Consider the following 16748-nt stretch of genomic DNA (forward strand, 5'->3'; position numbering starts at 1 on the left):
ACCACAGGATTGGGAAACTGGCACCACAAACAGTCACGACGCAATCTCACACTGGTTGCTAGCCTCCCCCGTTGATAATCTCCACAAACAAACTAGAGCAACAGTTTAAGGGGAGCCAGAGGTGGTCAAATCCAAAAAATTACGATTTTTTTTGCTACCGAAAATTAATTGGAACATTCTTCTTTGATGTAAACTTTGAATTATTGTTCTACTCGCCCTAAAAGTGGAGTTATTACCATTTTCCCCCACGCCTGCAGAGGAAATGGGCGGCCGCTGAATGCATCTAACACCCTCTCGTGACTTCCTGGCGAACTGCTTGGGATTTTCTCGGCCTGTTACGCATACAGCGCCTTATGTTACGCATACAGCGAGTGTGCAAGGGTTGGCTACATTGTTTTCTGTGCCAAATGAAGCGCTAAGAGCGCGGAACATCGTCTCTTTGCTGTTTACCGATTCGAATTAGTTCAGTGTTGCGCCTGTTTTTGGTAGTATTATACTTATTGTGTAAAGCGTTGTTCTGGTTACGATGCCTCGTTTTAGTAAGCGTGTATATAAGAAGAGGAAGAACGTAGGGAAAAAAAATTAACACTAATACCAAGTTGCAATACTACAATTACTGAAGCAGTGCGTTCTTCTGCTAAGCAACACATGGCTGGCCATAGACCTGTGACATCTTCTGGCAAGAAGCTGACTGGTGGAAGTGACAGATTTCGTGAATATGTTAGTGACAGTGATGATATTAACGAAGTACTGAATATTGGATTATTATCTTCTGTGCCGAAAGAAAGTGTTCTGTGCAAAATGTGTTCAAGTGTAGGAGTGGGACTAGAGATAACAAAGCACTTTGGTTTAGCTTGTGAGATGAAGATAATCTGTGCATGTTGCAAGTATCAAGTGACTTTCTACAATTCACATGCCAGTCTCTTTGGTGAAAATGGACGATCCAGAGTGTTTGATGTGAATGTTCGACTTGTGTATGGTCTTAGATCCATTGGAAAAGGGTCTGCTGCTGGTAAACTGTTTTGTGGTATTATGAACTTGCCATCGCCTCCAAGCAAATTTGTGTACTACTGTGAACTGGTAGGATCATCTGTTGAAAACGTGGCTTTGAAAACCATGAAGGAAGCAGTGGAGGAGTCTGTAGAAATGAACGGTGGTTCTAGGGATTTGGTAGTGGCATTAGATGGTTCCTGGCAAAAGAGGGGTCATAAATCCATGAATGGGGTTGTAACTGCTACTTGTGGTGATAGTGCAAAAGTGATAGATGTTGCAATATTATCAAAACATTGTAGGTGCAAAAATAAAATCAAATGAGAGCACAGTGGAACCTGTGAGGCAAATTTTAGTGGATCAAGTGGAGCAATGGAAGTGGATGGAGTGCAACAAATTTTTGAACATTCAGTTCCCAGATACAACGTTAGGTACAAATACTACCTTGGGGATGGTGACTCCAAAGGTTTCAAGACTGTAGAGGAACTGAAACCATATGGAAATGAGTTTGTAGTTGAAAAGTTGGAATGCATTGGGCATGTGCAAAAGCGTATGGGTGCACGGCTTCGAAGGCTCAAACAAACTTTGGGTTCAAGTAAGCTCAGTGATGGAAAGAAATTAGGAGGGAGAGGCAGGCTTACTGATGAGGTGATTGAACGTCTACAGAGATACTATGGGTATGCTATAAGACAAAATATTAGTAATGTTAGTAATATACGAAAAGCAGTGTGGGCATTGTTCCTTCATACTGCCTCTTCCAATGAATACCCTCAACACAGCCTGTGCCCAAAACATTCCTGGTGCAAATATAATGCAAAAAAGGACTATGATCACAAACATGGTTTGCCAGCAGCTGTGATAAATGCAATAAAACCAATTTTTCATGACTTAGCACAGCCAGAATTGTTACACAAATGTCTACATGGAAAGACGCAGAATCCTAATGAGAGCATAAACAATTTGATTGGGAAAGTGATTCCTAAAATGGTGTTTGTAAGCATAAAAACACTGCACTTTGGCATTTATGATGCAAAAGAAACCTACAACCAAGCGAACAGTGTGAAGTGTGAAGTTCTGAAGGCATTAGGATTTACAGCTGGGGTGAACACTGTATGAGCACTAAGAAATATTGACAGAGAAAGGATAAGAGGAGCAGAAAGAAGAGAAAGGCATATGAAGTATGATGGAACAACAGGCCAGAAAAGAAGACAGAAGAGGAAGCTTTTCGAAGATGATGAATAAGAAGACCCTGATAATGCCTCCTATAGTGCAGGAATGTATTGAGAAACTTTGATAGCCATTTCCCGTAAATTAGAATTTTTCGAATATAAGGAACATTTTCTCAAAATACACTCAAGCTAGAGAGATGAAATTTTTATACAGCACTCCTAGTGGTCAAACTTACATTGTAACACAGCCATTTGGCAATATGTTCAGTAGTATCATTTCAGTTTAATTATAAAGCAATTATTTGTAAAAAAATTTGGTTCATTAATAAAAAAAAATAATTGGAAGGAAACTAGAAAAGATACTCCAAAATCCCTCTGTCATAACTGCAATACTAAAACACTCTATATGTAAAAAAAATTCAAATTTTTCTATTTGGTAGTTTATTCATAAATGTTCCTCAAACTTAGTGATTTTAACATGGGCAGCATAGGCACCTTCGGCTCCCCTTAAAGTCAAAAACGAGAAGAAAACACATACAAAAACGTCACATTTCATGTTCCCAACAGAACAAGTAAATTTATTATGTTCACATAGACTGCCTTGTTTGTAAAGCAACATCCCCAGATATCTCATGGCTTCACGCTCTGTATGTAACCTCTTCCTACAAAGCCCACATGTGCCCAGTGAGCTGCAACACACTCCATGAAAACAGAAAAATTACTAAGCCGGTGCCGGCCGATGTGGCCGAGCGGTTCTAGGAGCTTCAGTCCGGAACCGCGCGACCGCTACGGTCGCAGGTTCGAATCCTGCCTCGGGCATGGACGTGTGTGATGTCATTAGGTTAGTTAGGTTTAAGTAGTTCTAAGTTATAGGGGATTGATGACCTCAGATGTTAAGTCCCATAGTGCTCAGAGCCATTTTCAACTAAGCCGGTACCCACACCTATGGACAGGAAGAGACGTGTACTTTTTCAAAATTTTCTGGAATGGAAAAACAGCTCTTTGATCACAGAAGATCACTGTCTACCGACTAACGAAATACATTTCACAGCACCAACACTTCCCCACATGGCACAAAACTTACCCCCTGCACCTCACGATAAATCATTAGTTGGACAAACAAACTGCTTATTAGTAATGAAAGTCTTGTGTAGAGAAGAACTATCAGAGAAAGTGGTGAAATTCGTAAAAATATTTTACATTTGAGTAAGAATGTAATGTGGATTCAAGATAAAAATTCACATTTGACCTTTGGATTGCCTACTTGCAGAGGCAGAGCAATAATATCACAATCCGAAATGGCGTTAAGAGAAGTTCCCCTTTCCTAACACTTGTCCCTCCTGCTTGGAAACAAGAGAATCAGAGAGCTTTCACATCCATGTTAAGATCTCCTGATCACAGCCTATCATTTTACTGCCCATTGAAACTAAACAGCCAATTGCACTGCAGTACTGTACGAGCCATTAAAACAAAACAGTTAATCACACTGTAGTTGCAGAGCTACCATCTTGGGCACATGCTCGTACCACGTGCAGAACTCCCAAAACAGCTGTGATGTATAAAAATTGTGGCCATACCCTGTTCGTGGACAGATTTCGCCATCATGTGTACTTAGTGATCAATTAGAAACTTGGTTCCTAACTTGGTTCACTATTGGTAGAAGTCAACTAATATAGGATGTCCACAAACTTGTTGCAAAGCTGAAGCTCGGTATTCCAACTCTGAAAATATGGAAAACTTGGAAAGAAATTCCTAAAACTGTGGTTTCTAAAGATACCCAGGCACTACAGAAAGAATTCCAGATACAAAGAAATCTTCGAGAGGCACTATACAGATAAAGCACCGAGAAATGAACATATAGCATTTTCCATTTGCTGGGACACCAAGACCTTACAAACAGCATTGTGTAAAGGAGATACTATTAGTGTGTTTGGTAAAAAAAAAATTCAGAATGTACGAAAAATAATTAAAGGTGAATAACAATTTTTATAGCGATGGTTGTTATTGTTATAACCTTCCTGCCCCCCTCCCAGTAACCCTTGCAAAAAGACCATCTGCACGTACAAATTACACTCCTGGAAATGGAAAAAAGAACACATTGACACCGGTGTGTCAGACCCACCATACTTGCTCCGGACACTGCGAGAGGGCTGTACAAGCAATGATCACACGCACGGCACAGCGGACACACCAGGAACCGCGGTGTTGGCCGTCGAATGGCGCTAGCTGCGCAGCATTTGTGCACTGCCGCCGTCAGTGTCAGCCAGTTTGCCGTGGCATACGGAGCTCCATCGCAGTCTTTAACACTGGTAGCATGCCGCGACAGCGTGGACGTGAACCGTATGTGCAGTTGACGGACTTTGAGCGAGGGCGTATAGTGGGCATGCGGGAGGCCGGGTGGACGTACCGCCGAATTGCTCAACACGTGGGGCGTGAGGTCTCCACAGTACATCGATGTTGTCACCAGTGGTCGGCGGAAGGTGCACGTGCCCGTCGACCTGGGACCGGACCGCAGCGACGCACGGATGCACGCCAAGACCGTAGGATCCTACGCAGTGCCGTAGGGGACCGCACCGCCACTTCCCAGCAAATTAGGGACACTGTTGCTCCTGGGGTATCGGCGAGGACCATTCGCAACCGTCTCCATGAAGCTGGGCTACGGTCCCGCACACCGTTAGGCCGTCTTCCGCTCACGCCCCAACATCGTGCAGCCCGCCTCCAGTGGTGTCGTGACAGGCGTGAATGGAGGGACGAATGGAGACGTGTCGTCTTCAGCGATGAGAGTCGCTTCTGCCTTGGTGCCAATGATGGTCGTATGCGTGTTTGGCGCCGTGCAGGTGAGCGCCACAATCAGGATTGCATACGACCGAGACACACAGGGCCAACACCCGGCATCATGGTGTGGGGAGCGATCTCCTACACTGGCCGTACACCACTGGTGATCGTCGAGGGGACACTGAATAGTGCACGGTACATCCAAACCGTCATCGAACCCATCGTTCTACCATTCCTAGACCGGCAAGGGAACTTGCTGTTCCAACAGGACAATGCACGTCCGCATGTATCCCGTGCCACCCAACGTGCTCTAGAAGGTGTAAGTCAACTACCCTGGCCAGCAAGATCTCCGGATCTGTCCCCCATTGAGTATGTTTGGGACTGGATGAAGCGTCGTCTCACGCGGTCTGCACGTCCAGCACGAACGCTGGTCCAACTGAGGCGCCAGGTGGAAATGGCATGGCAAGCCGTTCCACAGGACTACATCCAGCATCTCTACGATCGTCTCCATGGGAGAATAGCAGCCTGCATTGCTGCGAAAGGTGGGTATACACTGTACTAGTGCCGACATTGTGCGTGCTCTGTTGCCTGTGTCTATGTGCCTGTGGTTCTGTCAGTGTGATCATGTGATGTATCTGAGCCCAGGAATGTGTCAATAAAGTTTCCCCTTTCTGGGACAATGAATTCACGGTGTTCTTATTTCAATTTCCAGGAGTGTACTTTAAACACAGTATTTTGCAACCACGTGTTTTGCACTGACAAAATGGTTAAAATGGCTCTGAGCACTATGGGACTTAACTTCTGAGGTCATCGGTCCCATAGAACGTAGAACTACTTAAACCTAACTAACCTAAGGACATCACACACACCCATGCCCGAGGCAGGATTCGACCCTGCGACCATAGCGGTCCCGCGGTTCCAGACTGTAGCGCTTAGAACCGCTCGGCTACCAAGGCCGGCCTTTGCACTGACACAGAAGAAAACTATACATATTTGGATAAATAATACTGTCACGTAGAAGAAGGTGTAATTAGATGAATGACGAACACTAACTTCACTTAACGAAGGTTTATTCAGCACTTACAAGAGCGCGGAGCGAATTGTCTCCGGCCAGAACACATACGGCATATACAGGGTGAGTCACCTAACGTTACCGCTGGATATATTTCGTAAACCACATCAAATACTGACGAACCGATTCCACAGACCGAACGTGAGGAGAGGGGCTAGTGGAATTGGTTAATACAAACCATACAAAAATGCACGGAAGTATGTTTTTTAACACAAACCTACGTTTTTTTAAATGGAACCCCGTTAGTTTTGTTAGCACATCAGAACATATAACAAATACGTAATCAGTGCCGTTTGTTGCATTGTAAAATGTTAATTACATCCCGAGATATTGTAACCTAAAGTTGACGCTTGAAACCTCCGACTTTCAGTTGCGTGTTGTAACAAACACGGGCCACGGTCGGCGAGCAGCATCTGCAGGGACATGTTGACCATGACGACCGTGTTTACGAGTGTGGCTGTAGTGAACTGTTGTGGTTTGGTCTAGCTGTCGCAGTGTCCGCATGTAGCGCTTGCTGCTATTGTTATTCTGCATTCGTCTCCGCACGCAGACCAACTGTAGTACACCGTGTTACCAGACGTCTGTGACAGTGTAGTGTTGTAGGAACTGTGACCATGGTGTATTCGAACTCTGAAAGGCGGAGATGATACTCATCTATGGCGAGTATCCACGAAATGCAGCTGAAGCCTGCAGGGTGTATGCAGAACGGTACCCGGACAGAGAGCAACCAACGTGCCGCACATTGCAAAACATCTACCGCCAACTGTATGCAACAGGTATGGTCGTAGCACGCAAACGGGTCCGTAACGGGCCCGTCACAGGAGAAGCGGGTGCAGTTGGTGTGTTAGCTGCTGTTGCCATGAACCCACACATGAGTACACGGGACATTGCGAGAGCCGGTGGACTGAGTCAAAGTAGTGTCATGCGCATACTGTATCGTCACCGCTTTCATCCGTTTCATGTGTCGCTACATCAGCAATTACATGGTGATGACTTTAATCATCGAGTGCAATTCTGTCAATGGGCATTAACAGAGAATGCGTTGCAGTTCTACCTATTTACCGATGAAGCGGATTTCACAAACCTCGGGGCAGTGAATCTACGGAACATGCATTACTGGTCCGTGGACAATCCTCTCTGGCTCAGACAGGTAGAGCGACAGCGACCGTGGACTGTAAATGTATGGTGCGGAATCATTGGCAACCACTTCATTGGTCCTCACTTCATTGCAGGGGCCCAAACAGCTGCAACATACATCGCGTTTCTACAGAATGATCTGCCAACGTTGCTCGAAAATGTCCCACTGGAAACACGTCGACGTATGTGGTATCAGCATGATGGTGCACCTGCACATTCCGCAATTAACACTAGGCTGACCCTTGACAGGATGTTCGACGGGCGTTTCATAGGACGTGGAGGACGCATAAATTGGTCAGCCCGTTCTCCTGATCTTACACCTCTGGACTTCTTTCTGTGGGGTACGTTAAAGGAGAATGTGTACCGTGATGTGCCTACAACCCCATAGGATATGAAACAACGTATTGTGGCAGCCTGCTGCGACATTACACCAGATGTACTGCGGCGTGTACGACATTCATTACGCCAGAGATTGCAATTGTGTGCAGCAAATGATGGTCGCCACATTGAACATCTATTGGCCTGACATGTCGGGACACACTCTATTCCACTCCGTAATTGAAAACGGAAACCACGTGTGTACGTGTGCCTCACCCCTCATGGTAATGTACATGTGCGTCAGTGAAAAAGACCAATAAAAAGGTGTTAGCATGTGGACGTAATGTGCCGTTCCAGTCTCTTCTGTACCTAAGGTCCATCACCGTTCCCTTTGGATCCCTACGTAATTCGGTGCTCTCCGATACACACGATCGAACAGCGGAGGAGTGGTACTCAAGCGTCAACTTTAGGTTACAATATCTCCGGATGTAATTAACATTTTACAATGCAACAAACGGCACTGATTACGTGTTTGTTTATATATTCAGATGTGTTAACAAAACTAACGGGTTTCCATTTAAAAAAAACGTATGTTTGTGTTAAAAAACATACTTCCGTGCATTTTTTTATGGTTTGTATTAACCAATTACACTAGCCCCTCTCCTCACGTTCGGTCTGTGGAATCGATTCGTCAGTATTTCATGTGGTTTACGAAATATATCCAGCGGTAATGTTAGGTGACTCACCCTGTATACAGTTACAGAACATTCCAGTGCACTGATTCCTGACGCTTGTGGATAAATGGTTCAAATGGCTCTGAACACTATGGGACTCAACATCTAAGGTCATTAGTCCCCTAGAACTTAGAACTAGTTAAACCTAACTAACCTAAGGACATCACACACATCCATGCCCGAGGCAGGATTCGAACCTGCGACCGTAGCGGTCTCGCGGTTCCAGACTGCAGCGCCTAGAACCGCACGGCCACTTCGGCCGGCGTTTGTGGATACTTCTAGAATGTACGCGCTCCGCATATAGAAATTAAAACTTTACACTTCAGGTGAGTTTTGAACTCACGATCCTCTATGCAACAGTCTAGTATCATATCCACTACACCATGGTGACTGTGCCATTCATATTCTTCAACGACATTGCTCCCGCTTTAAGAACACAGCGTCTCGGTGGTACGTCGTCCTAGTCGGGGAACGAGTCATCGGTCCTGCATACTCTGACTCCCAATGACTGATGTTCGTCCTAGCGGTGATCTTCTTAGAACTTCCTTTGCCGCTACGCTCTTCGTCACCTATCCGCTTTTTGCCTGTCACGGGAGCTTCGAATTTACTCTGGGTTGCAGGATCCTTATAAGGTTTCATTCAAAGGACGTGGACCGTATCTGTGATCTTTCGTCGTGTTGGGGTTGAAATCTTCAACTTCATAAGTAACATTAGACAACTGTTTTACAATCTTATAAGGTCCAACGTAGCGCCTGAGGAGCTTCTCAGAAGGACCAACCTTCTGAACAGGAGTGGAGATCCTACCTCAATTGCTTCGGCTGTTTTCACGGCTTTTGTAATGGCATGGCGTGTCAGATAATCAGTGCAAACAATAATCAATCTGTTGCCACTAGCAGAGGTTGGAAATCATCCGAGGAGGTCAATCTCAACACACTGGAAAGGCGTTTGGCTGGTGAAATTGGTAAGAGTCCGCCAGGTGGTTTCTGAGGAACTGCCTTTCTCCTCTGGCACTCTCGGCAGTGCGATACATAGTGACCGACACTCCTAAGTAAATCTGGGCTGAAAAATCTCATGCTGATCCTATCGTATGTCTTAATAAATCCTAAATATGCGGCGTAAGGTGTGCCATTGGATTTCTGCAGAACATCTAAGGGCATGTGTTTAGGAATCACTGGTAGTCACCTCTTTCCAATCGGATCAAAGTTTTTCTTCCAAAGTAATCCATTAACTACCTTAAATTATCCTTTCACATCATCTGACCGAATTAAGGCAAGCATAATTTGAGATATCATTGCGTCCTTCTCCTGCTCAGCGGAGAGATCCAGGAGTGCAGCGAGACAGTCACTATCTTCATCGAAGCCTTGATGGTCTCGCATAGGGTTTCTTGAGAAACAGTCGGCATCTTGGTGTTTTCTTCCACTTTCGTACACTATGGTAATATGATACTCTTGAAGACGTAGTCGTTCAAATTGCTCTAAGCACTATGGGACTTAACATCTGAGGTCATCAGTCCACTTGACTTAGAACTAATTAAACCGAACTAACCTAAAGACATCACACACATCCAACCCCGAGGCAGGATTCGAGGCTGCGAACGTAGCAGCAGCGCGGTTCCGGATTGAAGGGCCTAGAAACGCTCGGCCACATCGGCTGGCGAAGACGTAGTGCCCACCTGGCGAGTCGTCCTATTGGATCCTTAAGACGTGTCAACCAGCATAGTAAATCATGGTATGTAACAACTGTGAATGGCCTTCCATAGAGATACTGTCGAATTTTGTACATGGCCCAGATCACAGCAACTCATTTTCTTTCTGTAGTTCAGTAGTTTCTCTCGGCTTTTGTAAGTGTCCTAGAAGCATAGGCTACAACCTTCTCTTTTCCATCCGAAATCTGCACCAGAACAGCACCGATCCCATACCCACTGGGATCTGTGTGTAGTTTAGTAAGTGCTCTCTCATCATACATATCAAGTACAGGGTCAATCGACAGAGATTTTTGCAACACATCGAAAGAATCTTGTTGAGCACCACCGCAGATACATTTAGCATCGGCTTTCAACAAATCTTGGAGTGGCCTGACTTTGATACAAAAGTCTTTGATAAAACCACGGTCATAATAAGAACATAATCCTTTTGGGAATAGGAAATTCCGTTATAGATCACACCTTTTCGAGTTCTGGCCTCACACCTTCGTCTGACCCAAGGTGTCCAAGTACTCTGATTTCTTTTGCTCCAAAGAGCTGCTTTTTGGATTTAGTTTCAGCCCGCCTTGTTGGAGACACTTAAGAACGGCCCTCAGTCTTTTTACGTGTTCATCAAATGTCTCTGAGAACACTATAATATCATCTAAATAACAAAGACACATCGTCCACTTCAGGTGACTTAGAAGATTATCCATCATCCGTTCAATAGTTGCTGGTGCATTACGCAAACCAAAAGGCATTACCTTAAATTCATACAGGCCATCAGGGGTGATGAATGCAGTTTTCTCACTATCAGCCTCAGCTACTTCGATTTGCCAGTATCCCGAGTACATGTCCATGGTTGAGAAAAACTTAGCCCCCTTCACACAATCTAGTGCCGGCCCTTGCGGCCGAGCGGTTCTAGGCGCTTCAGTCCGAAACCCCGCTGCTGCTACGGTCGCAGGTTCGAATCCTGCCTCAGGCATGGATGTGTGTGATGTCCTTGGGTTAGTTAGGTTTAAGTAGTTCTAAGCCTATGGGACTGATGACCTCGGATGTTAAGTCCCATAGTGCTTAGAGCCATTTGAACCGTTTTTCAGACAATCTAGTGTATCGTCAATTCGTGGAAGGGGGTAAACGTCCGTTTTAGTTATCATATGAAGCATCCTGTAATCAACACAAAAGCGACAACTGTCATCCTTCTTCCTGACGAGAACCACTGGTGACGGCCGTGGGCTCTGCGAAGGCTGAGTGATGTCATTCTTCATCATTTCCCTACCTCGTCGCGAATTATTGGACGTTCCGTTGCTGACACACGATATGCTCTCTGGCTTATTGGTTGATGGTCTCCAGTGCTAATCCGGTGCTTCACAGTGGATTTGTCTAATTTGCTCTTCACCTGTGGATCGAGGCATTCAGAGAACTCTTTAAGAATGGCAAATAGCTTCTTCTGTTGTTCCTTAGCGAGATCTGGTGATAGTTGAGCTAAAAGATCTTGTCTCGTAGTGGCAGCGCCAATTTCGCCCACAGACTCGGCGTGGGAGGTTTCTATGACGCTCAGCTGTTCGTCAATTACGGGCTCAGCGTTTGCTACGCACATGCGTCTTGGAAGGATCCGCGGTTCTCGGCGACAGTTACCTATCCACAATTCACCGAATCCGTTCTTAAACGGGACGACAGAAGCTGGGATGACGAAGTTATTCTTCAGTGGTGTGCTTCTCTACATTCCACTACAAGATCCATGGGTTGATGCATGACATGACACATGACAGTTACCTTTCTAGCGCTGACTGCAGGCATGATCACTTCATCCAGCACACGTAGTCTCCACACACTCGGATGCGCATCTTCCTGTCCACAGTATCTCATCTCGTCTAGCATAATCTTCGAGCGACCACAGTCTATAGCTGCCTGAGAAGACTTCAAAAAGTCCCATCCGAGAATGACGTCATGACTACACTCTTGTAAGACGATGAATTCTAAGGACTGTGTATGGCCACTTATACCCACACGAATGACACATCTCCCTGTAGGTTTTACATATTTCCCATTAGCCATCTTCAGCAGACATGTTTTGCTGTTGACGAATACGGTTTTCTGCAACTGGCGACGATACTTCTCCGAAATAACTGAATATGATGCACCAGAGTCCACAAGAGCGTGGGTTCGTCGGCCATCCATGAGGATATCGACGTAAGTTCCTGTCATTTTTGTAGTGATCGACAGCGGAGGATTTTTCTCTTCGGCGGTCTCACCTCCAATGAAGGTCGCACCCTTTAGTTTTCCAGGTTGCGGTGGCTAGGTGATTGGCTGGAGCTTCTAAACGGCGATGGAGACCTTGATCGGCGTGTTGGAGAGCGTCCTCTCCACCGGCTAGCTCGCGACGATGGTGACCTACGTCGTCCTGCGCTGCTGCTGCTCCTTTTGTGACTTCCTCGCTGTGAGGATGTTCAGTTGGAAGTTTGTGGCCGTTTGGCCTTTACTCCCCTGGGAATAATGTCGATTCTTCTTTCTGTACTGGTAGGTATTTCTGGACTGGCAAGGAGTGCCGGTGACCTATTTCCTGTACTTGTCTATATGACGATTTTTCTTCTTCTTCTTACTTATTGCTGAGGGCTCACCCTCGGTTGGGATATTGTGCAAAATGCATCCCGCTTTATCGTATTCTCCGTTGACCAGAGCGATGATGATACAGCGCATTTGCCACTCTGTGAAGATAGGGTAGGAGTCAATCAGATTGAACTCCTCCCTAGAAAGACCAAGAAGGCCTTCTGGGTACCCAAGTGGGCGATGTGGGAGTTGGGGTTTAGGATGGTTAGGTGGAACGAAAGGATAAGGGTTGTCGTGGTGGGGGTACGTGCCATCGCGAAGCGATGCAGCGATCTTCTGCGTTACAGCGCTTGCGCTGTACATGTCTGGAAGCGGGAGGAATGGGACTTCTTCCCACTCTTCTTCTTGCGCTGCTGCTTCGGTGTTCGTCGTGTGCTGTGTTGCCTCCCCTTCGGCAGGCGCGTCGGTCTGCGTGGCCACCGTCGCGAACTTCACACTTGGAAGAGTCGCCTGGGTGGCGGTGTCGACTGTTCTGGCGGGAGCTGCTTTGGCTGAGCGAAGCTCTTGCGTCAGCACAGCAATCTGACGCCGAGCCTCGCCCAGTTCCGCCAGCATGGCCGCCCTCTCTTCCGCCATGGCGGATTTGAAGGCGGACATGGCTTCTTCTACGGCGTCGTTAAGGCGCCTGGTGACGACGTCTTCTGTGCAAGTGACCACCTCTTCGTGTGTGGTGGTCACTTGCTTCTGCGTCTTCTTCTCCGGTCCGCGCCAGTTTCTTCTGTAGGCGCAGGAACGGGCGTTGGCCGCGTGTGCGCCACCGCAGTTGGCGCAGGTACAGGGGGCGTCCTTCTGCTTCTTGCAGTCACGTGTGTCGTGTGCTTGTGCACACTTCAAGCACGCGACTGCTCCGCTGCAGTGCTTGGCGACGTGGCCAAGCTTTTGGCAGCGAAAGCACTGCGGTGCAGTCTTCCTCTTCTTCTTCCCGGCTGGTCCTGCTAGCGTGAGCAGCAACTCCGCCAAGGCAGCAGCTTTGCGTCCCCTTCCGCGTCCCGACATCTCGAGTAGCAACAGCGTCTGACGTCGTCCTGCACCCACATCTTCTTGTTAATCTTCGTCGTCGCGGACTTGGCGTCGGCTAAGATCGGTCTGCTGTCTTTTGGCGCGGGCGTCATCAAAACTCCCCCGCCTTTCTCAACAATAGCGCACCACGTTTCCCGGTCGTCCACAGTGGAAACATACTGGTTGGTTATCCTGGGTCTTCCAGACGTCAGTCTTCCTTGGTGCCCAAACAGGTTCCTCATGCGGCATTGTAGGAACGTAACTTCGCCTGGGTCTCGTCTTTTTCACTGTTTTAAAGGGAAATGAAGGAGACTGGGTTCAATGTCTGTTCCACTTCCTCCATTATGAACTCTTGAAGCGTCTCGGTTTTTTTGCTCGCCGTGCAATCCAAGTGCCTTCTGAACTTCCTGTCTCACTATCTGGCGAAGAACGCTTGTGAAATCAGTTCCTTCCTCCGTCACAGACATCGGTACGACGTTTGGAAGCCGTTCAAACGTCTTGGACCGATGACCGTAGCAGTCTGGTCCCTTTAATCCCTCAAACCTCAAACGTCTTGCGTGTAAGTCTTTTTTGATGGTATTGTCTCGATATACTGGCACCATTTTATCAAGCCGTCTGCTGTCGAAACCTCCTTCAGGGGTAGGGCATGATACTTGTCCTCAGCAACACCGTTCATGAAATGTGCAACCTTATCTTCCTCTTTCGTTCTAGCATCCACTATTTACTCAGCTCCAAGACGTCTTGAATGTAGGATGCTGTAGTTTTTCCTGGACTCTGTGCCCTGCACTTTAATTTATCTTCAGCCTTGCACTTCTGTTGTTGTGTGTCACCGAAATACTTGCGCAGTTCCGCCTGGAATACTTCCGAGCTTGTGAACTTCTCGTTGTTCTCATACCATTTCTTGGTAGTGCCCTCCAAGTGGAAAAATACGTTAGCCAAACACACGGTGTCATCCCATTCGTTAAACTTGGCTATACGCTCATATACCTTCAGCCACTTGTTTGGATCTTGGCCATCGTCACCAGAGAACCCAGAAGGATGTCTCATGTGGTGGCAGGCAGTTGCTGTCATCGTAACATCCTCTTCTTCTGTCTCCGATGGATTGCGATCTGTTGAATATGGCCCCAACTCGGGTTTCTAGCCACGTAAACGGCGGCTGTGTCGCGGCCTGATGGGAGCCACTGTGTAGTAGACAATGTGCGCCATCACAAGTTCCAATAACCAGCATCTCCACCAGAATAATGTCACGTAGAAGAAGCTGTAATTAGATGAATGACGAACCCTAACTTCACTTAAAGAAGGTTTATGCAGCATATGCACATACAAGAGTGCGGAGCGAACTGCCTCCGGAAAGAACAAAATGGTTCAAATGGCTCTCAGCACTATGGGACTTAACGGCTGAGATCACCAGTCCCCTAGAACTTAGAACTACTTAAACCTAACTAACCTGAGGACATCACACACATCCATGCCCGAAGCAGGATTCGAACCTGCGACCGTAGCAGTCGCGCGGTTCTAGACTGTAGCGCCTAGAACCGCTCGGCCACTCCGGCCGGCCGGCGGGAACACATACGGTATATATACAGTTACAGAACATTCCAGTGCAATGATTCTTGACATTTGTGGATACTTCTAGAATGTACTCGAACCGAATATAGAAATCAAAATTTTACTTTTTAGGTGAGCTTTGAACTCACGTCCGGCCATGCAACAGTCTAGTACCATAACCGCCACAGCATCCTGACTATTCACCTTCCTCTGCGACAATACAGTTAGTTTTGTGGTTACTTTAAAGTGTATTCCAATGACTGAACTAGTCTCGTCCACAAGTGCACTTTAAGCTGCAAGTGACATTGACAGTAGGGCCATGTGTGCCTTTTAATATTGTAGATAAAATTTTTAAATATTATAATAAATAACACATATATTTTTTGATTCTTTTACAATGTAGTACAAAAACTGAAATAAGCTCATCACAATTTGTAGCTTAACCAATGAGTTACATCAGTGGCGTTAATATCAGAGCCATGTGCATCTTATGGAACACATAAGCTGTGTCACACAGAATTGTACTCGAAATCTTTATTTTGATAAATAATATAGACAGACTTCTGTATTCGAAAATCAACCTCCATGTATTTTATACACGAAATCATTATATATTTAAATAAAGAATTCAATTTTGGTGCACTGATAGTGTTTTCAAGATATCTAACTTGCTTCTCTGTGTGGAAGCTTGATCCATCTTTTTCTAAGACTACAATGTATATGTATTTCATATTTGATACATTTCGAAGTTATACTTGCGTATTACAGAAACATGTATTATAAGTGATACAACATATGAAAGTGCTCAGTAAAATGCACTACTTTTAGTACAGTTTGTTGTGATAAGAGTGGCAGAGTGTATAACATCAGAGATTAAAGATGTTACCACAAGTATATCCATGATCAAAAGTAATAAAAATATTTCTATGTTGGCTTATCGGAAACATTATTAATATCCTCTTTATGTGTTATGCTCTTTCCCCTTAAGATGTTGCTTAGTGATTTCCTTTTTGTAACATAGCCTCATTTAGACCTAACATGAAGTGTAAATTATTAATGCAGCATGTTACTTTAGCAGAGTATGTGTATTTGTACGTTTACATATAATTTAAGAAATGGAAATAACGTTAAGGCACTTAGTTTGAGAGTCCACAGTAATGTTTTAGGCATCAATTTAAGATATATAGTAATAGCGCTCTTCCAGTAGCTGTCACATTACTTAGCTAACATTAGATTCAGAGAAAAATAATGCTGACATTTTGTACATGGTAACAACTGGCATTATATTTTTTGTGATGCATTAACTTCTGCCCCCCCCCCCCTCCACCAACCTCCTAAAATGTTCCTTAGTCAATACGTTTTTGTAACATAGCCTCATTTAGGCCTAGGAGCGAGTGTCAACTATTTCTGCACCACATTATTTTTAGCTGCACGTATTTTTTAGTGTTAGAGGACAATTTAACTGTGGAAATATTATTGGTAAAAGTAATTTGAGATTCAACAGTCATGTTTTAGGCGGCAAATGTAAATTACACATAACTACACTCTCCCTGTGGCTGACATCTTGTTTTAGCGAACATGTGTTTTAAAGAACAGTAATACAGAAATTTTAGACTTGGTAATAACACTGGAATAACTGTTGCGTGTATACTTAACTTTTTTGATAAATAATCGATCGTTTTGGTGCTACTGGTATCACAGCTTACTTAGGCTTA

General features: G+C 45.4%; 1 protein-coding gene across 1 annotated transcript in view; it reads right to left on the reverse strand.

Moving 5' to 3' along the window:
* Positions 1-13482, reverse strand: part of LOC126249157 (uncharacterized) — a 39084-nt gene extending 25602 nt beyond the window's left edge. Inside the window, exon 1 of the mRNA XM_049950813.1 lies at positions 12781-13482. Within this exon, the coding sequence (XP_049806770.1) occupies positions 12781-13482 (702 nt within the window). The remainder of the gene's footprint in view (positions 1-12780) is intronic.
* Between the last annotated feature and the right edge of the window lie 3266 nt (positions 13483-16748).

This window comes from Schistocerca nitens, chromosome 3 (assembly GCF_023898315.1).
Source record: "Schistocerca nitens isolate TAMUIC-IGC-003100 chromosome 3, iqSchNite1.1, whole genome shotgun sequence".
Lineage (NCBI taxonomy): Eukaryota > Metazoa > Arthropoda > Insecta > Orthoptera > Acrididae > Schistocerca > Schistocerca nitens.